Source organism: Fringilla coelebs (assembly GCF_963513975.1).
Source record: "Fringilla coelebs genome assembly, chromosome: 1".
NCBI lineage: Eukaryota > Metazoa > Chordata > Aves > Passeriformes > Fringillidae > Fringilla > Fringilla coelebs.
In genome coordinates, this window is record NC_140028.1 from 1,124,686 (window position 1) to 1,152,212 (window position 27,527).

Sequence of the window (27,527 nt, forward strand, 5' to 3'; positions counted from 1 at the left end):
AAAAATTCAAATAAAAATCAAAAAAATTCCCAATAATTTCCTAAAATTCTAGAAATATCTAAAGAGTCAAAAAACAGCAGAAAAGCCTCAAAAAACCTAAAAAAATCAAAAAAAAAAAAAAAAATCGAAAAAAATCGGAAAAAAATTCCTAAAAAAATCCAAAAAAAATCCCAAAAATTCCAAAAAATTCCAAAAAAAATCCCAAAAAAATCCTAAAAATTTTCTAAAATTCTAGAAATATCAAAACAGTCAAAAACAGCAGAAAAGCCTCAAAAAAACCCACAAAAAATCAAAAAAATCAGAAAAGAATCACAAAAAATCACAAAAAAATCTGAAAAAATTCCGAAAAAATCCAAAAAAATTCCATAAATCCTGAAATGTTCTGGAAGGTTCTGGAAGGTTCTCACCTGTCCCAGGTGTGCCTCAGCCTCCCCCTGGAGCCGGGGTTCGCCGAGGTCCCGGGCGCGGTCGCGGGCGCGGCCGAGGCTCCGCAGGGCCCCCGGGAGGGACCCAAAAAACCCCAAAATTCTGGGAAAATTCCCCCAAAAAATCCCAAAAAAATCCCAAATTTGCAGAAATAACTCAAGAAATTGTGGGGAAACAGCAGGAAAAATCCTAAAAAATTCAGAAAAATTCCTGAAAAATTTGGGAAAGAGGCAAAAAAATTGTGGGAAAAAAAATCGCAAAAAATTCCTAAAAAAATTGGAAAAAATCCTAAAAAAATCCCCAAAAAATTCCAAAAAAAATTCCCAAAAATTCCAAAAAAAATCCAAAAAATTCCCAATAATTTCCTAAAATTCTAGAAATATCTAAAGAGTCAAAAAACAGCAGAAAAGCCTCAAAAAACCTAAAAAAATCAAAAAAATTCAAAAAAATTCGGAAAAAAAATCGGAAAAAAAATCTCCCAAAAATTCACAAAAAATTCCAAAAAAATTCTCAAAAAATTCCCAAAAATTTTCTAAAATTCTAGAAATATCTAAACAGTCAAAAAACAGCAGAAAAGCCTCAAAAAAAAACCCACAAAAAATCAAAAAAAATCAGAAAAAAATCAGAAAAAAATCACAAAAAAATCTGAAAAAATTCCGAAAAAAATCCCAAAAAATTCCCATAAATCCCTGAAATTTTCTGGAAGGTTCTGGAAGGTTCTCACCTGTCCCAGGTGTGCCTCAGCCTCCCCCTGGAGCCGGGGCTCCCCGAGGTCGCGGGCGCGGTCGCGGGCGCGGCCGAGGCTCCGCAGGGCCCCCGGGAGGTCCCTGAGGCGCTGCTGGAGCAGCCCCAGGTTGAGATGGGCTCGGAACTGATCCTCCAGGGAATGGGATTGGCTGGGGGAAAGAGGGAGAAGATTCTGGAAAATTCCAGGTTGGAGGGGTAAAAAATGCCAGCCCAGAATTCCATTTTAAAATTTTTTTGGGAATTTTGAGGTTGAATTTGAGGAATTTTAGGAATTCTGAGGGAAATTTGAGGGATTTATTGGAGAGGATTTCTGGGAGTTTGGGAATCTGGGATGGGAATTTTGAGGCTCTGGGATTGGAATTTGGGAATTTTGGGAATTCTGGGAATTTTTTAGAGGGAATTTGGGGGATTTTGGGAGGTTTGGGGGAGATTTTTGGGGTTTTGGGGTGGAATTTTTGGAATATTCCAGAGAATTTTTGGGGTTCTGGGAAGGAATTTTGGAGAGGATTTGGGGAGATTGGGGATGGAATTTTGGGAATTTTGGGGAATTTTGGGAATCTGGGATTGGAATTTTGGGAATTTTGGGAATCTGGGAATGGATTTTTGGGGTTCTGAGAGGGAATTTTGGGAATTCTGGGTCAGAATTTGGGAATTTTGAAGAGGATTCCCATCCCCAAATTCCCAAAATTTCCAAAAAAATCCAAAAATTCCAGCCCTAAAATTCCCAAAATTCCAACCCCAAAATTCCCAAAAATCTCCTCCCAAAATCGCAGAATTTCCATCCCAAAAATCCCCAAAATTTCAGTCCCAGATTCCCAAAATCCAACCCCAAAATTCCCCAAATTTCCCAAAAAATCCCCAAAAATTCCTCCTAAAATTCCCAAAATTCCCAATCCCAAAATTCCCCAAAAAATCCCAAAAATTCCAATCCCAGATTCCCAAAATCCAACCCCAAAATTCCCAAAAAATTTCATCCCTGAGTCCCAAAAATTCCCATCCCAAAATCCCCAGAATTCCATTAAAAAATCCCCAAATTTCAGTCACAAAATTCCCAGAATTCTTCTGCTAAATTCCCTAAAATTCGCTCTGAAATTCCCAAAATTCCCAATCCCAAAAATTCCCCAAAAATCCCCAAAATTCCAATCCCAAATTCCCAAAATTCCCATCAAAATTCCCAAAATTTATTTGAAAAAATTCCCAAAATCCCGTCCCAAAATTCCCGAAAATCTCCTCCTAAATTTCCTCAAATCCGCTCTGAAATTCCCAAAATTCCCAATCCCAAAATTCCCAAAATTCCAATCCCAGATTTCCAAAACTCCCCAAAATCCCCTCCAAAATTCCCTCCCAAACCCCAAATTCCTTCCCCAAAACCCCAAAAATCTCCCCCAAAATTCCCAAATTCTGACCCTGAATTCCCAAAATTCCAATCCCAAATTTCCCAAAATTCCCCCAAATTCCCAAAATTCCCCCAAATTCCCAAAATTCCAATCCCAGATTCCCAAAATTCCCCAAAATTCCTCTCCAAAATTCCCTCCCAAACCCCCAAATTTCTTCCCCAAAACCCCAAAAATCTCCCCCAAAATTCCCAAATTCTGACCCTGAATTCCCAAAATTCCAATCCCAAATTTCCCAAAATTCCCAAAATTCCCATCAAAATTCCCCAAAGTTCCCCCAAATTCCCAAAATTCCAATCCCAGATTTCCAAAACTTCCCAAAAATCCTCTCCAAAATTCCCTCCCAAATCCCAAATTCCTTCCCCAAAATCCCCAAAAATCTCCCCCAGAATTCCCAAATTCTGACCCAGAATTCCCAAAATTCCCTCTCAGAACCCCAAAGTTCCAATCCCAGATTCCCAAAATTCCCAAAAATTCCCAAAATCCCCAAAAATTCCATCCCCAATCTCCCCAAATCCTCTCCAAAATTCCTTCCCAGAACCCCAAAAATCCTCTGGAATATTCCAAAAATCTCCCCCAAAATTCCCTCCAAACCCCCCAAAATCCCCCAAATTCCCTCTAAAAAATCCCCAGAATTCCCAAAATTCCAATCCCAGATTCCCAAAACTCCCAAAAATCCTCTCCCAATAAATTCCCAAAATTCTCTCTCATAAACCCCAAAATTCCACAAATTCTGACCTCAGAATTCCCAAAATTCCAGCCCAAATTCCCTCAGAGAATTCCCAAAAATTCCAGCCCCAGAATTCCCAAATCCATTCCCCAAAACCCCAAAAATCCTCCCCAGAATTCCCAAAATTCCCTCTCAGAACCCCAAAATTCCAATCCCAGATTCCCAAAATTCCCCAAATTCCCCAAAATTCCAATCCCAGATTCCCAAAATTCCCCAAAAATCCTCTCCAAAATTCCCTCCCAAACCCCCAAATTCCTTCCCCAAAACCCCAAAATTTCACCCCAAAACCCCCCAAAATCCCCCTGAAACCCCCCAAACTCCCTTCCAAAAATTCCCAGCATTCCCAAAATTCCCAGAATTCCCAAAATTCCGGGTGTTTCCCGTACTCAGTCCAGCGCAGGCTGTCCCGGAGCAGCCGGGAGCATCGCTGGGAATCCAAAAATCTCCCCAAAAAATCTCCCCCAAAATTCCCAAATTTTGACCCTGAATTCCCAAAATTCTCTCTCAGAACCCCAAAATTCCAATCCCAGATTCCCAAAATTCCCCAAAATTCCCCAAATTCCAATCCCAGATTCCCAAAATTCCCCAAAATCCTCTCCAAAATTCCCTCCCAAAGCCCAAATTCCTTCCCCAAAACCCCAAAATTTCACCCCAAAACCCCCCAAAATCCCCCTCAAACCCCCCAAACTCCCTCCCAAAAATTCCCAGCATTCCCAAAATTCCCAGCATTCCCAAAATTCCGGGAATTCCGGCTGTTTCCCGTACTCAGCCCAGCGCAGGCTGTCCTGGAGCAGCCGGGAGCATCGATGGGAATCCAAAAAATCTCCCCCAAAATTCCCAAATTCTGACCCTGAATTCCCAAAATTCCCTCCTTGAACCCCAAAATCCCAATCCCAGATTCCCAAAATTCCCAAAATTCCAATCCCAGATTCCCAAAATTCCTCTCCAAAATTCCCTCTCAAACCCCAAATTCCTTCCCCAAAACCCCAAAACCCCCCAAAATCCCCCTCAAACCCCCCAAAATCCCTCCCAAAAATTCCCAAAAATTCCCAGCATTCCCAGAATTCCCAAAATCCCGGGAATTCCGGGTGTTTTCCGTACTCAGTCCAGTGCAGGCTGTCCTGGAGCAGCTGGGAGCATCGCTGGGAATCCAAAAATCTCCCCCAAAACCCCAAAAATCTCCCCCAAAACCCCCTAAAAACACCCTCCAAACCCCCCAAATTTCATTCCAGGAATTCCCAGCATTCCCAGAATTCCCAAAAATTCCCCAAATTCCCAAAATCCCCTCCAAAATTCCCTCCCAAACCTCCAAATTCCTTCCCCAAAACCCCAAAAATCCCCCACAAAACCCCAAAAATCTCCCCCAAAACCCCCCCAAATCCCCCCCAAACCCCCCAAAACCCCCCAAATTTCATCCCAGGAATTCCCAGCATTCCCAAATTTCCGGAATTTCCCGGAATTCCGGGTTTTTTCCGTACTCAGCCCAGCGCAGGCTGTCCTGGAGCAGCCGGGAGCTCTCCCGGGGGTTCCCCAGCGATTCCTGAACCAGCCCCAGGTTGAGCGAGAGGCGGCTCCGCATCTGCGCCAGCTCACGGACAGGGACCAGGCCTGGAAAACGGGAATAAAAGTGGGAAAAATTGGGAATTTTGGGATTTGGGATTGAGGTTTGGGATTTGGGATTTGGGAATTTGGAATTTGGGGTCGGGATTTGGGGATTTGGGATCGAAACTCTGAGATTCAGAATTAAAATTCCAGGATTTGAGATTGAGGATTTGGGATTGGAATTCTGGGATTTGGGATTGGAATTCTGGGATTTGGGGATTTGGGATTTCGGATTTGGGGATTTGGGATTGGGATTTGGGGATTGGGGATCGGAATTCCAGGATTTGGGATCGAAACTCTGAGATTTAGGATTGAAAGTTTAGGATTTGAGATTGGGGATTTGGGATTGGAATTCCAAAATTTGGAATTGGAATTTTGGGATTTGGGGATTTGGGATTGGAATTCTGGGATTTGGGGATTTGAGGATTTTGGATTTGGGGATTTGGGATTTGGGATTGAGGTTTGGGATTTGGGATTGGGATTTGGGGATTTGGGGTCGGGAATGTTGGGAAGAGGCGGCTCCGCATCTGCGCCAGCTCACGGCACGGCACCAGGCCTGGGAAAACGGGAATAAAAATGGGAATAAAAATTGGGAATTCCGGGAATTCTGGGATTTGGGATTGAGGATTTGGGATTTGGGATTGAGGTTTTGGGATTTGGGGATTTGGGATCGGGATTTGAGGATTTGGGGTCGGTAATGTTGGGAAGAGGCGGCTCCGCATCTGAGCCAGCTCACGGGAGGGGACCAGGCCTGGAAAAACGGGAAAAATGGGAATAAGAATTGGGAATCCTGGGAATTCTGGGATTTGGGATCGAGGATTTGGGGATTTGGGGTTTGGGAATTTGGGATTTGGGGATTTGGGATTTGGGGATTTGGGGTTTGGGAATTTGGGATTTGGGGATTTGGGATTTGGGGATTTGGGGTCGGGATTTGGGGAGAGGTGGCTCCGCATCTGCGCCAGCTCACGGGCGGGAACCAGGCCAGGAAAAACGGGAATAAAAGTTGGGAAAATTGGGAATTCTGGGAATTCTGGGGTTTGGGAAAATGGGATTTGGGATTGAGGATTTGGGATTTGGGGATTTGGGATTGGAATTCTGGGATTTGGGGTTTGGAATTCTGGGATTTGGGATCGAAACTCTGAGATTCAGAATTAAAATTCCAGGATTTGAGATTGAGGATTTGGGATTGGAATTCTGGGATTTGGGATTGGAATTCTGGGATTTGGGGATTTGGGATTTCGGATTTGGGGATTTGGGATTGGGATTTGGGGATTGGGGATCGGAATTCCAGGATTTGGCATCGAAACTCTGAGATTTAGGATTGAAAGTTTAGGATTTGAGATTGGGGATTTGGGATTGGAATTCCAAAATTTGGAATTGGAATTTTGGGATTTGGGGATTTGGGATTGGAATTCTGGGATTTGGGGATTTGAGGATTTTGGATTTGGGGATTTGGGATTTGGGATTGAGGTTTGGGATTTGGGATTGGGATTTGGGGATTTGGGGTCGGGAATGTTGGGGAGAGGCGGCTCCGCATCTGCGCCAGCTCACGGCACGGCACCAGGCCTGGGAAAACGGGAATAAAAATGGGAATAAAAATTGGGAATTCCGGGAATTCTGGGATTTGGGATTGAGGATTTGGGATTTGGGATTGAGGTTTTGGGATTTGGGGATTTGGGATCGGGATTTGAGGATTTGGGGTCGGTAATGTTGGGAAGAGGCGGCTCCGCATCTGAGCCAGCTCACGGGAGGGGACCAGGCCTGGAAAAACGGGAAAAATGGGAATAAGAATTGGGAATTCTGGGAATTCTGGGATTTGGGATCGAGGATTTGGGGATTTGGGGTTTGGGAATTTGGGATTTGGGGATTTGGGATTTGGGGTCGGGATTTGGGGAGAGGCGGCTCCGCATCTGCGCCAGCTCACGGGCGGGAACCAGGCCAGGAAAAACGGGAATAAAAGTTGGGAAAATTGGGAATTCTGGGAATTCTGGGGTTTGGGAAAATGGGATTTGGGATTGAGGATTTGGGATTTGGGGATTTGGGATTGGAATTCTGGGATTTGGGGTTTGGAATTCTGGGATTTGGGATCGAAACTCTGAGAGTCAGGATTGATATTATAGGATTTGAGATTGAGGATTTGGGATGGAATTCTGGGATTTGGGATTGGAATGATGGGATTTGGGGATTTGGGATTTGGGGATTTGGAGATTTGGGATTGAGGTTTTGGGATTTGGGATTGAGGTTTTGGGATTTGGGGTCGGGATTTGGGGATTTGGGATCGAAACTCTGAGATTCAGGATTGAAATTCCAGGATTTGAAATTCAGGATTTGAGATTGGAATTCCGAAATTTGGGATTGGAATTTTGGGATTTGGCATTGGAATTCTGGGCTTTGGGGATTTGGGATTTGGGAAAAATGGGATTTGGGATTGAGGATTTGGGATTTGGGGATTTGGGATCGGAAGTCCAAGATTTGGGATCGAAACTCTGAGATTCAGGATTGAAATTCCAGGATTTGACATTGAGGATTTGAGATTTAGGATTTTGGATTGGAATTCCGGGATTTGGGATTCGGGGATTTGGAATTGGAATTCTGGGATTGGGGATTTGGGATTTGGGATTTGGGGATTTGGGATTGGAATTCTGGGATTTGGGGTTTGGAATTCTGGGATTTGGGATCGAAACTCTGAGAGTCTGGATTGATATTATAGGATTTGAGATTGAGGATTTCGGATTGGAATTCTGGGATTTGGGATTGGAATTCTGGGATTTGGGGATTTGGGATTTGGGGATTTGGAGATTTGGGATTGAGGTTTTGGGATTTGGGATTTCGGGATTTGAGATCGGGATTTGGGGATTTGGGATCGAAACTCTGAGAGTCAGGACTGAAATTCCAGGATTTGAGATTGAGGATTTGGAATGGGAATTCTGGGGTTTGGGATTGGAATTCTGGGATTTGGGATTTGGGATTGGGATTGAGTTTTTGGGATTTGGAATGGGAATTCTGGGGTTTGGGGTTGGGAATGTTGGGGAGAGGCGGCTCCGCATCTGCGCCAGCTCACAGCCGGGCACCAGGCCTGGAAAAACGGGAATAAAAGTTGGGAATTCTGGGAATTCTGGGATTGGGATTTGGGGATTTGGGATTGGGATTTGGGGATTTGGGATCGAAATTTGGGGATTTGGTATCAGGATTTTGGGATTGGAATTCTGTGATTTTGGGATTTGGGGATTTTGGAATTGGAATTCTGGGATTTGGAATTTGGGATAGGAACTCCAGAATTTGGGATTTAGGGATTTGGGATTTAAACTTTGGGATTTGGGATCGCAATTCTGGGATTTGGGATCAAAACTCTGGAATACAGGATTGAAATTCCAGGATTTGACATTGAGGATTTGAGATTGGAATTCTGGGATTTGAGATCAGAATTATGCGATTTGGGATTTGGGATTGGAATTCTGGGATTTGGGATTGGAATTTTGGGATTTGGGATTTGGGGATTTGGGATTTGGGGATTTGGGATCAGAATTCTGGGATTTGGGATTGGAATTCTGGGATTTGGGATTGGAATTCTGGGATTTGGGATTTGGGATTGGAGTTATGGGATTTGGGATTTGGGGATTTGGGATTTAGGGATTTGGGATTTGGGGATTTGGGGTCGGGAATGTTGGGAAGAGGCGGCTCCGCATCTGGGCCAGCTCACGGCCGGGGACCAGGCCTGGAAAAACGGGAATAAAAGTTGGGAATTCCGGGAATTCTGGGATTTGGGATCGAGGTTTTGGGATTTGGGATTGAGGTTTCAGGATTTAGGGTCGGGATTTGGGGATTTGGGGTCGAAACTTTGGGACTCAGGATTGAAGTTTTAGGATTTGAGATTGGGGATTTGGAATTGGAATCCTGGGATTCGGGATTGGAATTTTGGGATTTGGGGTTGGGATTTGGGGATTTGGGATGGGAATTTTGGGATTTGGGGATGGGGGATTTGGGGATTTGGGATGGGAACTCGGGGATTTGGAATTTGGGGGATTGGAATTTTGGGATTTAGGATTTGGGAATTTTGGGTTTAGAATTCTGGGATTTGGGATTGGAATTCCAGGATTTGGGATTGGGATTCGGGGTCAGGAATGCCAGGAAGAGGCAGCTCCGCAACTGCGCCATCTCCTGCACCGGGACCACTCCAATATCCCCAAGTTTTCCCCAAAAATTCCCCCAAAAATTCCCAATTTTCCCCCAAAATTCCCAATTTTCTCCCAAAAATTCCCAATTTTCCCAAAAAAATTCCCCATTTTCCCCCAAAATTCCCAATTTTCCCCCAAAATTCCCAATTTTCCCCCCTCCTCACCCTCCAGCCGGGTCTCCAGCAGGCTCAGGCTGTTGTGGAACGCCTGCAGCGCCCGGCGCAGCGCCGCCTCAGCCCCCGGAATTCCCAAATTCCCGGGAATTCCCGAGCTCCCCTGGCTGCCCTCGGCCTCCTGGGAGCCCTGGGGGATGGTTGGGAATTCCGGGAATTCCGGCAGCTCGGGAATTTCGGGAATCTCGGCCATCTCGGGGCTCTCCGCCATGATGAGGAAGGTGCGGCCGATGGTGGCCCAGGCGCGCTGCTGCTCCACAGGGTCAGCCAGGGAACGGGCCAGGGAGAGGTGCTGGAACTGGTGCTGGGGGAAAAATGGGGAAATTGGTTAAAAATGGGAAATATTGGGGATTTTGGGGAGAAATTTGGGGAAAAATTGGGTGAAATTTGAAGAAATTGGGAGGAATTTGCTGCTCTGAGGGGTCTGAGAGAGGCCAGGCCAGGGAGAGGAGCTGGAGCAGGGCCTGAGGGAAAAAATGAAAAAAAGGGGGGGAAAAGGGGGGAAATTGGTTAAAAATGGGGAATATTGGGGATTTTGGGGAGAAATTTGGAAAAAATTGGGAAAAAATTGGGTGAAATTTGAAGAAATTGGGAGGAATTTGGTGCTCTGAGGGGTCCGAGAGAGGCCAGGCCGGGGAGAGGAGCTGGAGCTGGGCTGAGGGAAAAAATGAAAAAAAAGGGGGGAAAAGGGGGGAAATTGGTTAAAAATGGGGAATATTGGGGATTTTGGGGAGAAATTTGGAAAAAATTGGGAAAAAATTGGGTGAAATTGTGAGAAATTGGGAGGAATTTGCTGCTCTGAGGGGTCCGAGAGAGGCCAGGCCTGGGAGAGGAGCTGTAGCTGGGCTGAGGGAAAAAATGAAGAAAAATGGAAGAAAAAGGAGGTATATTGGTTAAAAATGGGGAAAATTGGCATTTTTAGGAAAAATCTGGGAAAATTTGGGAAAAAAAATGGTGAAATTTGAAGAAATTGGGAGGAATTTGCTGCTCTGAGGGGGCCGAGAGAGGCCAGGCCAGGGAGAGGAGCTGGAGCTGGGCTGAGGGAAAAAATGAAGAAAAAAGGGGAAAAACGGGAGAAATTGGTTAAAAATGGGCAAAAGGGGAAATTTTAGGAGACATTTAGAAGGATTTGAAAAAAGATTGGGAAAAAAATGGTTAAAATTGGAAGAAATTAGGAGGAAAACCAGGAGCGCTGCTGCTCCACGGGGTCAGCCAGGGAACGGGCCAGGGAGAGGTGCTGGAACTGGTGCTGGGGGAAAAAACGGGGAGAAAAACAGAGAAATTAGTTAAAAATAGGAAAACTTTGGATTTTTAGGAAAAATGTGGGGAAAAAACGGGAAAAAAATGGCTAAAGTTGGGGGAAATTGGGAGGAATTTGGTGCTCTGAGGGGTCTGAGAGAGGCCAGGCCAGGGAGAGGAGATGGAGCTGAGGCTGAGGGAAAAAATGAAGAAAAATGGGAAAAAAAGGGGGAAATTGGTTAAAAATGGGGGATATTGGGGATTTTTAGTAAAAAATTGGGTGAAATTTGGAGAAATTGGGAGGAATTTGGTGCTCTGAGGGGGCCGAGAGAGGCCAGGCCAGGGAGAGGAGCTGGAGCAGGGCCTGAGGGAAAAAGTGAAGAAAAATGGGAGGAAAAGGGGGGAAATTGGTTAAAAATGGGGAAAAGGGGAAATTTTAGGAGAAATTTAGAAGGATTTGAAAAAAGATTGGGAAAAAAATGGTTAAAATTGGAAGAAATTAGGAGGAAAACCAGGAGCGCTGCTGCTCCACAGGGTCAGCCAGGGAACGGGCCAGGGAGAGGTGCTGGAACTGGTGCTGGGGGAGAAAACGGGGAGAAAAACAGAGAAATTAGTTAAAAATAGGAAAAATTGGGATTTTTAGGAAAAATGTGGGGAAAAAACGAGAAAAAAATGGCTAAAGTTGGGGGAAATTGGGAGGAATTTGGTGCTCTGAGGGGTCTGAGAGAGGCCAGGCCAGGGAGAGGAGATGGAGCTGAGGCTGAGGGAAAAAATGAAGAAAAATGGGAAAAAAAGGGGGAAATTGGTTAAAAATGGGGAATATTGGGGATTTTTAGTAAAAAATTGGGAAAAAATTGGGTGAAATTGGGAGAAATTGGGAGAAATTGGGAGGAATTTGGTGCTCTGAGGGGTCTGAGAGAGGCCAGGCAAGGGAGAGGAGCTGGGCTTGATCTGAGGAAAAAAATTAATAAAAATGGGAAAGAAATGGGGAGAAATTGGTTAAAAATGCGGAAAATTGAAGATTTTGGGAGCAATTTGGGAAAAAAAACGGGAAAAAATGGTTAAAATTTGAAGAAATTGGGAGGAATTTGCTGCTCTGAGGAATCCGAGACAGACCAGGCCAGGGAGAGGAACTGGAGCTGAAGCTGAGGGAAAAAATGAAAAAAAGTGGGGAAAAAATGGGAGAATCTGGTTAAAAATGGAGAAAAGGGGAAATTTTGGGAGAAATTTTGGGGAAAATTGGGAAAAAATTGGGAAAAACCTGGTTAAAATTGGGGAAACTTGGGAGGAATTTGGTGCTCTGAGGGGTCCGAGACAGGTCAGGCCAGGGAGAGGAGCTGGAGCTGGGGCAAAGGGAAAAAAGGAAGAAAAATGGGGGAAAAAAGAGGTATATTGGTTAAAAATGGGAAAAATTGGTTAAAAATGGGGAAAATGGGAAATTTCAGGAGAAATTTGGGAAAAAATTGGGAAAAAATTGGGTGAAATTTGAAGAAATTGGGAGGAATTTGGTACTCTGAGGGGTCTGAGAGAGGCCAGGCCTTGGAGAGGAGCTGGAGCTGAGACTGAGGGAAAAAATGAAGAAAAATGGGGAAAAAAATTGGGGAAATGGTTAAATATGGGAAAAATAGGAATTTTTAAGAAAAATCTGGGAAAAAAACGGGAAAAAATTGGGAGGAATTTGGTGCTCGGAGGGGTCTGAGGGAGGCCAGGCCAAGAAGAGGAGCTGGGCTTGGGCTGAGGGAAAAAATGAAACATAATAGGGAAAAAATGGGGGAAATTGGTTAAAAATGGGGAAAAGGGGAAATTTGGGGAGAAATTTGGGGAAATTGGGTAAGAAATTGGGAAAAAATTGGGTGAAATTTGAAAAAATTGGGAGGAATTTGCTGCTCTGAGGGATCCGAGAGAGGCCAGGCCAGGGAGAGGAGCTGGAGCTGGGCTGAGGGAAAAAATGAAAAAAAATGGGGAAAAAATGGGAGAAATTGGTTAAAAATGGGGAAAATGGGAAATTTCAGGAGAAATTTGGGAAAAAAACGGGAAAAAATTGGGTGAAATTTGAAGAAATTGGGAGGAATTTGGTGCTCTGAGGGGTCCGAGAGAGGCCAGGCCAGGGAGAGGAGCTGGAGCTGGCCTGAGAGAAAGAATGGTGAAAAATGGGGAAGAAATGGGGGGAAATTGGTTAAAAGTGGGGAAAATGGAAGATTTTGGGAGAAATTTGGGGAAAAAAAAGGGAAAAAAATGGTTAAAATTTGAAGAAATTGGGAGGAATTTGCTGCTCTGAGGAATCCAAGACAGGCCAGGCCAGGGAGAGGAGCTGGAGCTGAAGCTGAGGGAAAAAATGAAAAAAAGTGGGGAAAAAATGGGAGAATCTGGTTAAAAATGGAGAAAAGGGGAAATTTTGGGAGAAATTTTGGGGAAAATTGGGAAAAAATTGGGAAAAACCTGGTTAAAATTGGGGAAACTTGGGAGGAATTTGGTGCTCTGAGGGGTCTGAGAGAGGCCAGGCCAGGGAGAGGAGCTGGAGCTGGGCTGAGGGAAAAAATGAAAGAAAATGGGGAAAAAATGGGAGAAATTGGTTAAAAATGGGGAAATGGGAAGATTTTGGGAAAAATTTGGGAAAAAATTGGGGAAAAAATGAGTGAAATTTGAAGAAATTGGGAGAAATTTGCTGCTCTGAGGGGTCTGAGAGAGGCCAGGCCTTGGAGAGGAGCTGGAGCTGGGCTGAGGGAAAAAATGAAGAAAAATGGGGTAAAAATGGGAGAAATTGGTTAAAAATGGAGAAAATGGGAAATTTTGGGATTGGAAGTTTGAGAATTGGGGATTGGAATTTTGGGATTGGAATTTTGGGATTGGAATTGGGGAAATTTTGGGAATGGATTTGGGGAATTTCAGGGTTGGATTTGGAGAATCTGGGAATGGAATTTTGAGAATCTGGGAGTGGAAATTTGGGGAATTCTGGGATTGGATTTGGGGATTCTGGGATTGGAATTTGGGAATTTTGGGAATGGAATTTTGGGAATGGATTTGGGGAATCTGGGAATGGAATTTCGCGAATCTGGGAGTAGAAATTTGGGGAATTTTCCTCCTGAAAATCTGGGAATGGAATTTTGGGGAATTCCCTTCCCAACATTCCCAACATTCCCAGAATTCCCAGCATTCCCAAATTCCCGGTGTTTCCCTCACCTGCAGCCTCTCCCCATTTTCCCATTTTCCCGATTTCCCTCCTTCCCAAACCCCTCCCAACATTCCCAGGGGATTTGGGAATTCTGGGAGTGGAAATTTGGGGAATCTGGGATTGGAATTTGGGGAAGCCATTATTGGAATTTGGGGAATTTGGGAATGGATTTGGGAATCTGGGAGTGGAAATTTGGGAATTTGGGGATTGGAATTTTTGGGAATTTTGGGATTGGATTTGGGGAATTTCAGGGTTGGATTTGGAGAATCTGGGACTGGAAATTTGGAGAATTCTGGGACTGGAATTTTGGGGAATTCTGGGATTGGATTCTGGGAATCTGGGAATGGAATTTTGGGATTTTGGGATAGGAGTTTCGGGATCTGGGATTGGAATTTTTGGGGATCTGGGAACGGAATTTTGAGACTGGGACTAGAAATTTGGGGAATTCTGGGATTGGATTCTGGGAATCAAAATGGAATTTGACTAATCTGGGATTGGAATTTGGGAATTCTGGGAATGGATTTGGGGAATTTCAGGGTTGGATTTGGGGAATCTGGGAGTAGAAATTTGGGGAATTTGGGGAGTGGAAATTTGGGGAATTTTGGGAATCTGGAAAAGGAATTTTGGGGAATATCCTTCCTGACATTACCAGCATTCCCAGCATTCCCAGCATTCCCAAAATTCCCGGAATTCCCAAAATTCCCGGAATTCCCGGTGTCTCCCTGACCTGCAGTGCCTGAGGGAAGCGCTGCAGCTCGGCCAGGCTCTCCTCATTTTCACTTTTCTCAGTTTCCCCCTTTCCTAAACCCCTCCAAATCCCTCCAAACCTCCCCAAACTCAAACCCTAAATTCCCAAAACTCCCAAAATTCCCGAAGTTCCCAAAATTCCCGGAATTCCCGGTATTTTTCCCCTCACCTGCAGTGCCTGAGGGAAGCGCTGCAGCTCGGCCAGGCTCTCCTCATTTTCACTTTTCTCAGTTTCCCCCTTTCCTAAACCCCTCCAAACCCCTCCAAACCTCCCCAAACTCAAACCCTAAATTCCCAAAACTCCCAAAATTCCCGAAGTTCCCAAAATTCCCGGAATTCCCGGTATTTTTCCCCTCACCTGCAGTGCCTGAGGGAAGCGGTGCAGCTCGGCCAGGCTCTCCTCATTTTCACTTTTCTCAGTTTCCCCCTTTCCCAAACCCCTCCAAACCTCCCCAAACCTCCCCAAACCCCACCCTGACACTCCCAGCATTCCCAAAATTCCCGAAATTCCCAAAATTCCCCGGAATTCCCGGTGTCTCCCTGACCTGCAGTGCCTGTGGGAAGCGCTGCAGCTCGGCCAGGCTATCCTCATTTTCACTTTTCTCAGTTTCCCCCTTTCCCAAACCCCTCCCAACCTCCCCAAACCTCCCCAAACTCAAACCCAAAATTCCCAAAACTCCCAAAATTCCCAAAATTCCCGGAATTCCCGGTGTTTTTTCCCTCACCTGCAGTGCCTGTGGGAAGCGGTGCAGCTCGGCCAGGCTCTCCCCCACCCTGCGGTGCGCCACCGCGCTGCCCAGAGCGTCCCCGGCGCCCTCCAGCAGCTCCAGCTCCGCACGGTGCTGCTCCAGCGCCTCCCGGAACAGCCCTGAAACCGGGATTAACCACACTGAGCTGGGATTAACCACCCTAAACTCGGGATTAACCTCCCTAAACCCGGGATTAACCACCCTGAGCCCGGGATTAACCACCCTGGGAACAGGTGCACGGTGCTGCTCCAGCGCCTCCCTGAACCGCCCTGAAACCGGGATTAACCACGGTAAAACCGGGATTAACCACGGTAAAACCGGGATTAACCTCACTGGGACCGGGATTAACCACCCTGGGAACAGGTGCACGGTGCTGCTCCAGCGCCTCCCCAAACCGCCCTGAAACCGGGATTAACCAAGGTAAAACCAGGATTAACCACCCTGGGAACGGGATTAACCTCACTGGGACCGGGATTAACCTCACTGGGACTGAGATTGACCAGCCTAAACCTGGGATTAACCACCCTGGGAACAGGTGCACGGTGCTGCTCCAGCGCCTCCCTAAACCGCCCTGAAACCGGGATTAACCACGGTAAAACCGGGATTAACCACGATAAAACTGGGATTAACCACCCTGGGAACGGGATTAAACACCCTAGGACTGAGATTAACCAGCCTAAAACCGGGATTAACCACCCTGGGAACAGGTGCACGGTGCTGCTCCAGTGCCTCCCAAAACCGCCCTGAAACCGGGATTAACCGCGGTAAAACCGGGATTAACCTCACTGAGCCGGGATTAACCTCACTGGGAACAGGATTAACCACTCTGGGACTGAGATTAACCACACTGAGCCGGGATTAACCAGCCTAAAACCGGGATTAACCACCCTGGGAACAGGTGCACGGTGCTGCTCCAGCGCCTCCCGGAACCGCCCTGAAACCGGGATTAACCGCGGTAAAACCGGGATTAACCTCCCTGAGCTGGGATTAACCTCACTGGGACTGAGATTGACCAGCCTAAACCCGGGATTAACCACCCTAAACCCGGGATTAACCACCCTGGGAACAGGTGCACGGTGCTGCTCCAGTGCCTCCCAAAACCGCCCTGAAACCGGGAATAACCGCGGTAAAACCGGGATTAACTGCCCTAAAACCAGGATTAACCACTCTGGGACTGAGATTAACCAACCTAAACCCGGGATTAACCAGCCTAAACCCGGGATTAACCACCCTGGGAACAGGTGCACTGTGCTGCTCCAGCGCCTCCCAAAACCGCCCTGAAACCGGGATTAACCACAGTAAAGCTGGGATTAACCGCCCTGAGCTGGGATTAACCTCACTGGGACTGAGATTGACCAGCCTAAACCCGGGATTAACCAGCCTAAACCTGGGATTAACCACCCTGGGAACAGGTGCACGGTGCTGCTCCAGCACCTCCCAAAACCGCCCTAAAACTGGGAATAACCACGATAAAACCGGGATTAACCAGCCTAAACTGGGATTAACCACCATGGGACCAGGATTAAACACCCTGGGACTGGGATTAACCACCCTGAGACTGGGATTAACCACCCTGGGACCGGGATTAACCACCCTGAGCCGGGATTAACTGCCCTGAGACCGGGATTCCTGCCTCTGATCATGAAATTCCAACCCTAATCCAGGAATTCCAACCTTGATCCCAGAATTCCAGCCCTGATCCCACAAATCCCAGCCCTGATGCCAGAATTCCAGCCCTGATTCCCAAATCCCATCCCAGATACTCCCAACATTCCAATCCCAAATCCCCAAATCCCACTCCCAGAATTCCCACATCCCAATCCCAGATTCCCAACATTCCAATCCCAAATTCCCAAAATTCCAATCCCAGATCCCCAAATCCAATCCCGGTTTCCAAAATCCGCTCCCAGAATTCCCGAATTCCAAACCTTGATCCCACAAATCCCAACCCTGATCCCAGAATTGCCAGCCCAGATCCCAAAATTCCCAACCCTGATTCCAGAATTCCAAACCTGATCCCAGAATTCCAAACCCTGATCCCAGAATTCCAGCCCTGATCCCAGAATTCCCAACCCTGATCCCAGAATTCCAAACCCTGATCCCAGAATTCCAAACCCTGATCCCAGAATTCCAGCCCTGATCCCAGAATTCCCAGCCCTGATCCCAGAATTCCAGCCCTGATCCCACAAATCCAATCCTGGATTCCCAAATCCCATCCCAGATTCCCAAATCCCATCCCAGATTCCCAACATTCCAATCCCAAATTCCCAAAATCCACTCCCAGAATTCCCAAATCCAATCCCTGATCCCAGAAATTCTAGCCCTGATCCCAGAAATTCCAGACCCTGATCCCATAAATCCCAGCCCTGGCTGACAGAATTCCCAACCCTGATCCCTCCCATAAATCCTGGCTCTGATCCCAAAATCCCAGCCCTGATCCCAGAATTCCAAACCCTGATCCCACAAATCCCAGCCCTGATCCCAGAATTCCAGACCCTGATCCCAGAAATTCCAGCCCTGGCTGACAGAATTCCCAACCCTGATCCCATAAATCCTGGCTCTGATCCCAAAATCCCAGCCCTGATCCCAGAATTCCAAACCCCGATCCCAGAATTCCAGCCCTGATCCCAGAATTCCAAACCCTGATCCCAGAATTCCAGCCCTGATCCCAGAATTCCCAGCCCTGATCCCAGAATTCCAGCCCTGATCCCAGAATTCCAGCCCTGATCTCACAAATCCAATCCTGGATTCCCAAATCCCATCCCAGATTCCCAACATCCCAAATTCCCAAAATCCACTCCCAGAATTCCCAAATCCAATCCCTGATCCAGAATTCCAGACCCTGATCCCATAAATCCCAGCCCTGACTGACAGAATTCCCAACCCTGATCCCATAAATCCTGGCTCTGATCCCAAAATTCCAACTGTGATCCCACAGATTCCAGCCCTGATCCCAGAAATTCCAGCCCTGATCCCAGAACTCCCAACCCTGATCCCAAAATTCCAAACCCTAATCCCAAAAATCCAAACCCTGATCCTGAAATTCCGGCCCTGATCCCAAAATTCCAAACCCTAATCCCAAAAATCCAAACCCTGATCCTGAAATTCCAGCCCTGATCCCAGAATTCCAAACCCTGATCCCAGAATTCCCAGCCCTGATCCCAGAATTCCAGCCCTGATCCCCAAATCCAATCCTAGATCCCAAAATCCCAACCCCAGATTCCAAAAATTCCAGGCCTCAATTCCCAAAATCCCAATCCCAGACACTCCCAACATTCCAATCCCAAATCCCCAAATCCCACTCCCAGAATTCCCAAATCCCAATCTCAGATTCCCAAATCCAATCCCTGATCCCAGAATTCCCCAGACCCTGATCCCAGAATTCCAGACCCTGATCCCAGAATTCCAAACCCTGATCCTGAAATTCCCAGCCCTGATCCCATAAATCCTGGCTCTGATCCCAGAAATCCCAGCCCTGATCCCAGAATTCCCAGCCCTGATCCCACAGATTCCAATCCCTGATCCCACAAATCCCAGTCCTGGATCCCCAAATCCCAATCCCAGATTCCCAAATCCCATCCCAGACTCCCAACATTCCAATCCCAGATTCCCAAATCCCATCCCTGATCCCACAAATCCCAGCCTGGATCACAGAAATTCCCTGCCCTGAGCCCAGAATTCCAAGCTTTGATCCCAGAATTCCAAACCCTGATCCCAGAACTCCAGCCCTGATCCCAGAAATTCCCGCCCTGATCCCACAAATCCTGACTCTGATCCCAAAATCCCAACCCTGATCCCAAAAACCCAATCCCAGATTCCCAAAATTCCAATCCCAAATCCCCAAAATCCATTCCCAGAATCCCCAAAATTCCAATCCCAGAATTCCCAAAATTCCAATCCCAGATGCCCAAAATTCCATTCCCAGTTCCCATTCCCAGTTCCCATTCCCAGTTCCCCATTCCCAGTTCCCATTCCCATTCCCAGTTCCCATTCCCATTCCCATTCCCATTCCCAGTTCCCGTTCCCATTCCCAGTTTCCATTCCCATTCCCATTCCCATTCCCATTCCCATTCCCAGTTCCCCATTCCCATTCCCAGTTCCCCATTCCCAGTTCCCCATTCCCAGTTCCCATTCCCCATTCCCAGTTCCCCATTCCCATTCCCAGTTCCCCATTCCCATTCCCCATTCCCATTCCCAGTTCCCATTCCCCATTCCCAGTTCCCATTCCCAGTTCCCATTCCCAGTTCCCTATTCCCAGTTCCCATTCCCCATTCCCAGTTCCCATTCCCAGTTCCCATTCCCAGTTCCCCATTCCCAGTTCCCATTCCCCATTCCCATTCCCATTCCCCATTCCCAGTTCCCATTCCCATTCCCATTCCCATTCCCAGTTTCCCATTCCCATTCCCAGTTCCCCATTCCCAGTTCCCCATTCCCATTCCCAGTTCCCCATTCCCATTCCCAGTTCCCATTCCCATTCCCCATTCCCATTCCCAGTTCCCCATTCCCATTCCCAGTTCCCATTCCCATTCCCCATTCCCATTCCCAGTTCCCCATTCCCATTCCCAGTTCCCCATTCCCATTCCCATTCCCCATTCCCAGTTCCCATTCCCAGTTCCCCATTCCCATTCCCAGTTCCCATTCCCAGTTCCCCATTCCCATTCCCATTCCCAGTTCCCATTCCCCATTCCCATTCCCAGTTCCCCATTCCCATTCCCATTCCCCATTCCCATTCCCAGTTCCCATTCCCAGTTCCCCATTCCCATTCCCAGTTCCCATTCCCAGTTCCCCATTCCCATTCCCATTCCCAGTTCCCATTCCCCATTCCCATTCCCAGTTCCCATTCCCAGTTCCCCATTCCCATTCCCATTCCCAGTTCCCCGTTCCCATTCCCAGTTCCCATTCCCATTCCCATTCCCATTCCCAGTTCCCCATTCCCAGTTCCCCATTCCCATTCCCAGTTCCCCATTCCCAGTTCCCCATTCCCATTCCCAGTTCCCAGTTCCCCATTCCCAGTTCCCCATTCCCATTCCCAGTTCCCCATTCCCAGTTCCCCATTCCCAGTTCCCATTCCCATTCCCAGTTCCCCATTCCCAGTTCCCATTCCCATTCCCAGTTCCCCATTCCCAGTTCCCCATTCCCATTCCCAGTTCCCATTCCCAGTTCTCCCAGCATTCCCAGTTCTCCCAGTTCCCATTCCCAGCATCCCCAGCATCCCCAGCATTCCCAGTTTTCCATGGAATTCTCACCGTGCTGTGCCAGGATCTCTCCATTCCCATTCCCAGTTCCCATTCCCAGAATTCCCAGTTCTCCATTCCCACCATTCCCACCATTCCCATTATTCCCAGCATTCCCAGTATTCCCAGCATTCCCAGTTTTCCATGGAATTCTCACCGTGCTGTGTCAGGATCTCTCCATTCCCATTCCCAGTTCCATTCCCAGCATTCCCAGCGTTCCCAGTTCCCATCCCCAGGATTCCCAGCATCCCCAGCATCCCCAGTATTCCCAGTTTCCCATGGAATTCTCACCGTGCTGTGTCAGGATCTCTCCATTCCCATTCCCAGTATTCCCAGTATTCCCAGTTCTCCCAGTTCCCATTCCCAGCATCCCCAGCATCCCCAGCATTCCCAGCATTCCCAGTTTCCCATGGAATTCTCACCATTTGCAGCCAGGATCTCTCCATTCCCAGTTTCCCTTTCCCATTCCCATTCCCAATTCCATTCCCAGTATTCCCAGTATTCCCAGTTCTCCCAGTTCCCATTCCCAGCATTCCCAGCATTCCCAGCATTCCCAGTTTTCCATGGAATTCTCACCGTGCTGTGCCAGTATCTCTCCATTCCCATTCCCAGTTCCCATCCCCACCATTCCCAGCATTCCCAGTATCCCCAGCATTCCCAGTATTCCCAGTTTTCCATGGAATTCTCACCGTGCTGTGTCAGGATCTCTCCATTCCCATTCCCAGTATTCCCAGTTCTCCCAGTTCCCATTCCCAGCATCCCCAGCATCCCCAGCATGCCCAGTATTCCCAGTTCTCCCAGTATTCCCAGTTTTCCATGGAATTCTCACCATTTGCAGCCAGGATCTCTCCATTCCCAGTTTCCCATTCTCCTTCCCAATTCCATTCCCAGTATTCCCAGCATTCCCAGTTCTCCCAGTTCCCCATTCCCAGCATTCCCAGCATCCCCAGCACTCCCAGCATTCCCAGTATTCCCAGTTTCCCATGGAATTCTCACCATTTGCAGCCAGGATCATCCCCAGTCTGTTGCAGGCCGCCGCCTCCTGGGCCGCGTTCCCGTCCCTCCGGAATCTCTCCCGGGATTTCTGCAGCTCTGCCGCCAAAATTCCCAAAAAAAAATAAAACTTGGGAATGGGTGGAAGGGAAAAATTAAAAAAAATTTGGGAATTTGGGGTGGGAAAAGGGAATTTTTTTCCAGGAGGGGATTTTTGGGAGGGGGGTTTGGGGATTTTTTAGGGAATTGTGAAAGGGAATTCAGGGAATTCTCACAGAATTCCAGGGAATTCCTAAAAAAATCAAAGGAGTTCAAGGAATTTTTGAAATATTCCAGGGGTTTCTCACAAAAATCCAGGGAATTTCTGAAAGAATTCCAGGGAATTCCTGAAAAAAATCAAAGAAATTCCCACAAAATTCCAGGGAATTCCTGAAAAAATTCAAGGGAATACCGAAAAAAATCCAGGGAATTCTCACAAAAATCCTAAAAAAATCCAGGGAATTTCTAAAAAATCCAGGGAATGTTTAAAATATTCCAGGGAATTTCTACAAAAATCCAGGAAATTCCCAAAAAAATCAAAGAAATTCCAAAAAAAAAATCAAAGAAAATCACAGAAAAATCCAGGGAATTTCTAGAAAATTCCAGGGAATTCCTGAAAAAATCCAGGGAATTCTCACCAAAATCCAGGGAATTCTCAAATAAATCAAAGAAATTCCCACAAAAATCCAGGGAATTCCTACAAAAATCCAGGGAATTTTAAAAATATTCCAAGGAATTCTCACAAAAATCCAGTGAATTCCTGAAAATATTCCAGGGAATTCCCACAAAAATCAAGGGAATTTCAACCAAAATCCAGGGAATTTTAAAAATATTCCAGGGAATTCTCAAAAAGATTCAGGGAATTCTCAAAAAATCCAGGAAATTCCAAAAAAAAAATCCAGGGAATTTCAAAAAAAATCAAAGAAATTCCCATGAAAATCCAGGGAATTTCTAGAAAAATCCAGGGAATTTAAAAAATATTCCAGGGAATTCTCACAAAAATTCAGGGAATTTCACCAAAATCCAGGGAATTCCTACAAAAATCCAGGGAAATTTAAAAATATTCCAGGGAATTTTCAAAAAAATCAAAGAAATTCCCACAAAAATTCAGGGAATTTAAAAAATATTCCAGGGAATTCTCCCAAAGATTCAGGGAATTCCTACAAAAATCCAGAAAATTCCTACAAAAAAAACCCCAAGAAATTCCCACAAAATTGAGACAATTTCTTTAAAAATAAAAACAATCCAAGAAATTTTCAAGGAAATAAAAAAAATTCCCACAAAAATCCAGAAAATCCCAAAGAAAATCCAAGAAAGTAAAAAAAAATTTTCAGAAAATTCCTTCTCAAATTAAAAAATTAATAAAAATTCCCAAAGAAAATCCAATTTTTTTTCTAATTCTAGAATATTCCCCATAAAAATTCCCTTAAAATTCAAAAAAAAAATCCCAAAGAAATCCAGAAAATTCCTAAACAATTCCAAGAAATTCCCACAAAAATCCAGAAAATTCCAAAGAAAATCCAAAAATTTTTTTAATCCAGAAAAATCCCCATAAAAATTCCAAGAAATTCCTGAAGAATTCCAGAAAATTCCTAAAAAATTCCAAGAAATTCCCACAAAAATCCAAGAAATTCCAAAGAAAAATCTGAAAAATTCCAAAGAAAATCCAATTTTTTTTTTTCAATTCCAGAACATTCCCCATAAAAATTCCAAGAAATTCCCTAAGAATTCCAGAAAACTCCTTAAAAATTCCAAGGAATTCCAAAGAAAATTCAAAAAAATTCCAAGAAATTCCCAGAGAAACTTAAGAAATTCCTAAAAAATTTCAAGAAATTCCCCAAAAAAATCTGGAAAATTCCAAAGAAAATTCGAATTTTTTTTTAATTCCAGAACATTCCACATAAAAAAATCCAAGAAATTCCAAAAAAATTCCAGAAAATTCCTAAAAATGTCCAAAAAATCCAAGAAATTCCCACAAAAATCCAGGAAATTCCCAAGAAAATCCAAATTTTTTTAAAATTCCAGAACATTCCCCATAAAAATTCCAAGAAATTCCCAAAGAAATTCCTAAAAAATTCCAAGAAATTCCAAAGAAAAATCTGGAAAATTCCAAAGAAAATACAAATTTTTTTTCAATTCCAGAACATTCCACATAAAACTTCCAAGAAATTCCCAAGAAAAATCTGGAAAATTCCAAAGAAAATCCAAATTTTTTTAAAATCCAGAACATTCCCCATAAAAATTCCAAGAAATTCCCAAAGAATTCCAGAAAATGCCTTAAAATTTTCAAGAAATTCCAAAAAAAAATCCCCTTAAAATTCAAAGAAATTCCCATAAAAATCTGAAAATTCCAAAGAAAATTCGAATTTTTTTTTTATTCCAGAACATTCCTCATAAAAATTCCAAGAAATACAAAAAAAAAAAAAAATCCAAGAAATTCCAAAGAAAAATCTGGAAAATTCCAAAGAAAATCCAAAATTTTTTAAATCCAGAACATTCCCTATAAAAATTCCAAGAAATTCCAAAAAAAATCCAGAAAATTCATAAAGAATTCCAAGAAATTCCCAAATCTGGGGGGATTTTGGGGCTTTCTGGAGGAAGAGAAAATGGAGAATTTGGGGGGAAAAAGGAGAATTTTGGGGCTTTTTTGGGGTTGTTTTGAGGGGGAAAAATGAGAATTTTTGGAGGAGAAAATGGAGAGAAAGGGGAAAAAATGAGAATTTTGGGGGGGAAAAAAAGAGAATTTTGGGGGGATTTTGGGGCTTTTTTGGGGGCTTTTTTTGGGGCTTTCTGGAGGAAAAGAAAATGGAGAATTTGGGGGGAAAAAGGAGAATTTTGGAGCTTTTTTGGGGTTGTTTTGGGGGGAAAACTGAGAATTTTGGGGGGAAAAAGGAGAAATTTTGGGGTTTTTTGGGGGGAAAAATGAGAATTTTTGGAGGAGAAAATGGAGAAAAAGGGGAAAAAATGAGAATTTGGGGGGAAAAAAAAGAGAATTTTTGGGGGGATTTTGGGGCTTTTTTGGGGGGCTTTTTGAGGGGAAAAATGGAAAATTTTGGGGGAAAAAATGAGAATTTTGGGGGATTTTGGGGCTTTTCTGGTGGAAAAGAAAATGGAGAATTTGGGGGGAAAAAGGAGAATTTTGGGGCTTTTTTGGTGTTGTTTTGAAGGGGAAAAATGAGAATTTTTGGAGGAGAAAATGGAGAGAAAGGGGAAAAATGAGAATTTTGGGGGGAAAAAAGGGGAAAAAAATGAGAATTTTTGGGGGGATTTGGGGGCTTTTTGAGGGAAAAAAAGGAAAATTTTGGGGCATTTTGGAAGGAGAAAAAAGAGAATTTTGGGGGGGATTTTGGGGCATTTTCTGGGGATTTTTGGGGGGAAAAACGGAAAATTTTGGGGAGATTTTAGGGGGAAAAATGAGAATTTTTTGGGTTTTTCTCAGGGAAAATAATTAAAATTTTGGGGGGATTTTGGGCCTTTTTGAAGAGATAAAAATGGAGAATTTTGGGGTATTTTTGGGTCATTTTGAGGGGAAAAAAAAGAGAATTTTGGGTGGGATTTGGGCTTTTTTGGGTGGGATTGTGAGGGGTTTGAGGGATTAAAAAATTCCAAAATTAAAATTTAAATATTCATGAAGGGATTAAAAATTCCAAAATTAAAATTTAAATATTTCTGAGGGGATTTGAAGCTTCTGGGAGGGGTTTGAGAGATTAAAAATCCCAAAATTTAAATTTAAATATTCGTGAGGGGATTAAAAATCCCAAAATTAAAATTTAAATATTTCTGAGGGGATTTAAATATTAAATTTAATTAAGTGTAAATATTCATGAGGGGATTTTGAGCTTCTGGGAGGGGTTTGAGGAATTGAAAAGCCTCAAAACTTAAAATTTAAATTTTCCTGAGGGGATTTTAGCTCCTGGGAGGGGTTTGAGGGTCAGAAAAGCCCCAAAATTAAAATTTAAACATTCGTGAGGGGAACTTGAGCCCCTGTGAGGGGTTTGAGGGATTGAAAATCCCCAAAATAAAAATTTAAACACTCGTGAGGGGATTTGAGAGCCAGAAAGGCCCAGAAATAAAAATTTAAACACTCGTGAGGAGATTTCAGCTTCTGTGAGGGGTTTGAGTGATTGAAAATCCCCAAAATAAAAATTTAAACACTCGTGAGGGGATCTGAGGGTCAGAAAGGCCCAGAAATAAAAATTTAAACACTCATGAGATTTCAGCTTCTGTGAGGGGTTTGAGGGACTGAAAAGCCCTAAAATAAAAATTTTAAAAGTCATGAGGAGATTTCGAGTGCCTGTGAGGGGTTTGAGGGCTTGAAAAGCCCCAAAATTAAAATTTAAACACTCGTGAGGGGATTTGGAGTTCCTCTGAGGGGTTTGGGGGCTGAAAAGCCCCGAGGTGAAGATTTAAACCCTGTAAGGGGAATTTGAGCCCCTGTGAGGGTTTTGAAGGATTGAAAAGCCCTAAAATTAAAATTTAAACACTCGTGAGGGGATTTCGAGCTTCTGTGAGAGGTTTGAAGGGTTTAAAGCCCCAAAATTACAATTTAAACACTCGTAAGTGGATTTGGAGCTCCTCTGAGGGGTTTAAGGGTCAGAAAAGCCCCGAGGTGAAGATTTAAACCCCGTGAGGGGATCTGGAGCTCCTGGGAGGGGTTTGAAGGCTTGAAAATCCCCAAAATAAAAATTTAAACACTCGTGAGGGATTTGAGGGTCAGAAAGGCCCAGAAATAAAAATTTAAACACTCGTGAGGAGATTTCAGCTTTTGTGAGGGGTTTGAGGGATTGAAAAGTGCCGGGGTGAAGATTTTAACCCCATGAGGGGAATTTGAGCCCCTGTGAGGGGTTTGAGGGATTGAAAATCCCCAAAATTAAAATTTCAACACTCATGAGGAGATTTGGAGCTCCTGTGAGGGTTTTGAAGGATTGAAATGCCCTAAAATTAAAATTTAAACACTCATGAGGGGATTTCGAGCTTCTGTGAGAGGTTTGAAGGGTTGAAAGCCCCAAAATAAAAATTTAAACACTCGCGAGGGGAATCTGAGCCCCTGTGAGGGGTTTGAGGGATTGAAAAGCCCCAAAATTAAAATTTAAAAACAGATGAATAGATTTTGATCGCCTGTGAGGGGTTTGAGAGCTTGAAAAGCCCCGGGGAGAACATTTTAACACCGTGAGGGGAACTGCAGCTCAAGGCGACCCGAGGGGAGGAAATCCTGAGGGGACCGCGGGGCCGCCGGACATGGCTCCGGCTCGGGAGGGACTCCTGCAGCCATGAGGGTGCCCGTGCCCCCTTCCAGCCCTCCTCCGAGCCCTTCCGGCACCGTTTAAACCGCGTCCAGCGCCATTAAAACCCCCACTCACGGCGGATCTCCCGCGCCGCCTCAGCGCTCAGCTCGCCCGCCATTCCCGCCGCTCGCCGAGACCACACCTCCCTCGCGTTCCGATTGGCTGAGCGGCGACGCTTTGACCAATCAACGCTCGGCGAGGCGGAATAAGACGCTCCGATTGGTCAGTAGAGGAAAAGTCCCGCCCCTATGGTGAGGCGGGAAAAGGCGCTTCCGCCCGGCCCGCAGCGAGGCCTTGGGGAGGGGTGGCGCCCCCTGGTGGCTCCCAGTAACTCCCAGTCACTCCCAGTTCACTCCCAGTTCACTCCCAGTTCACTCCCAGTAACTCCCAGTTCACTCCCAGTTCACTCCCAGTTCACTCCCAGTTCACTCCCAGTAACTCCCAGTTCACTCCCAGTTCACTCCCAGTAACTCCCAGTTCACTCCCAGTTCACTCCCAGTAACTCCCAGTTCACTCCCAGTAACTCCCAGTCACTCCCAGTTCACTCCCAGTAACTCCCAGTTCACTCCCAGTTCACTCCCAGTTCACTCCCAGTTCACTCCCAGTAACTCCCAGTAACTCCCAGTTCACTCCCAGTTCACTCCCAGTTCACTCCCAGTTCACTCCCAGTTCACTCCCAGTTCACTCCCAGTTCACTCCCAGTCACTCCCAGTCACTCCCAGTTCAGTCCCAGTTCACTCCCAGTTCACTCCCAGTTCACTCCCAGTAACTCCCAGTCACTCCCAGTTCACTCCCAGTTCACTCCCAGTTCACTCCCAGTCA

The 27,527-nt window shown here is 45.3% G+C and overlaps 1 protein-coding gene across 1 annotated transcript; it reads right to left on the bottom strand.

Moving 5' to 3' along the window:
* Nucleotides 1-6: 6 nt before the first annotated feature.
* On the bottom strand, nt 7-26,823 carry TONSL (tonsoku like, DNA repair protein; the record flags this gene model as incomplete). The annotated part of the gene is made up of 9 exons (XM_084215541.1): nt 7-1,322; nt 4,776-4,905; nt 9,239-9,362; nt 9,438-9,551; nt 15,131-15,273; nt 15,488-15,553; nt 15,639-15,725; nt 21,385-21,480; nt 26,781-26,823. 9 exons carry the CDS (start codon nt 26,821-26,823, stop codon nt 1,049-1,051), a joined length of 1,077 nt encoding a protein of 358 aa, XP_084071667.1. The 3' UTR covers nt 7-1,048.
* Between the last annotated feature and the right edge of the window lie 704 nt (nt 26,824-27,527).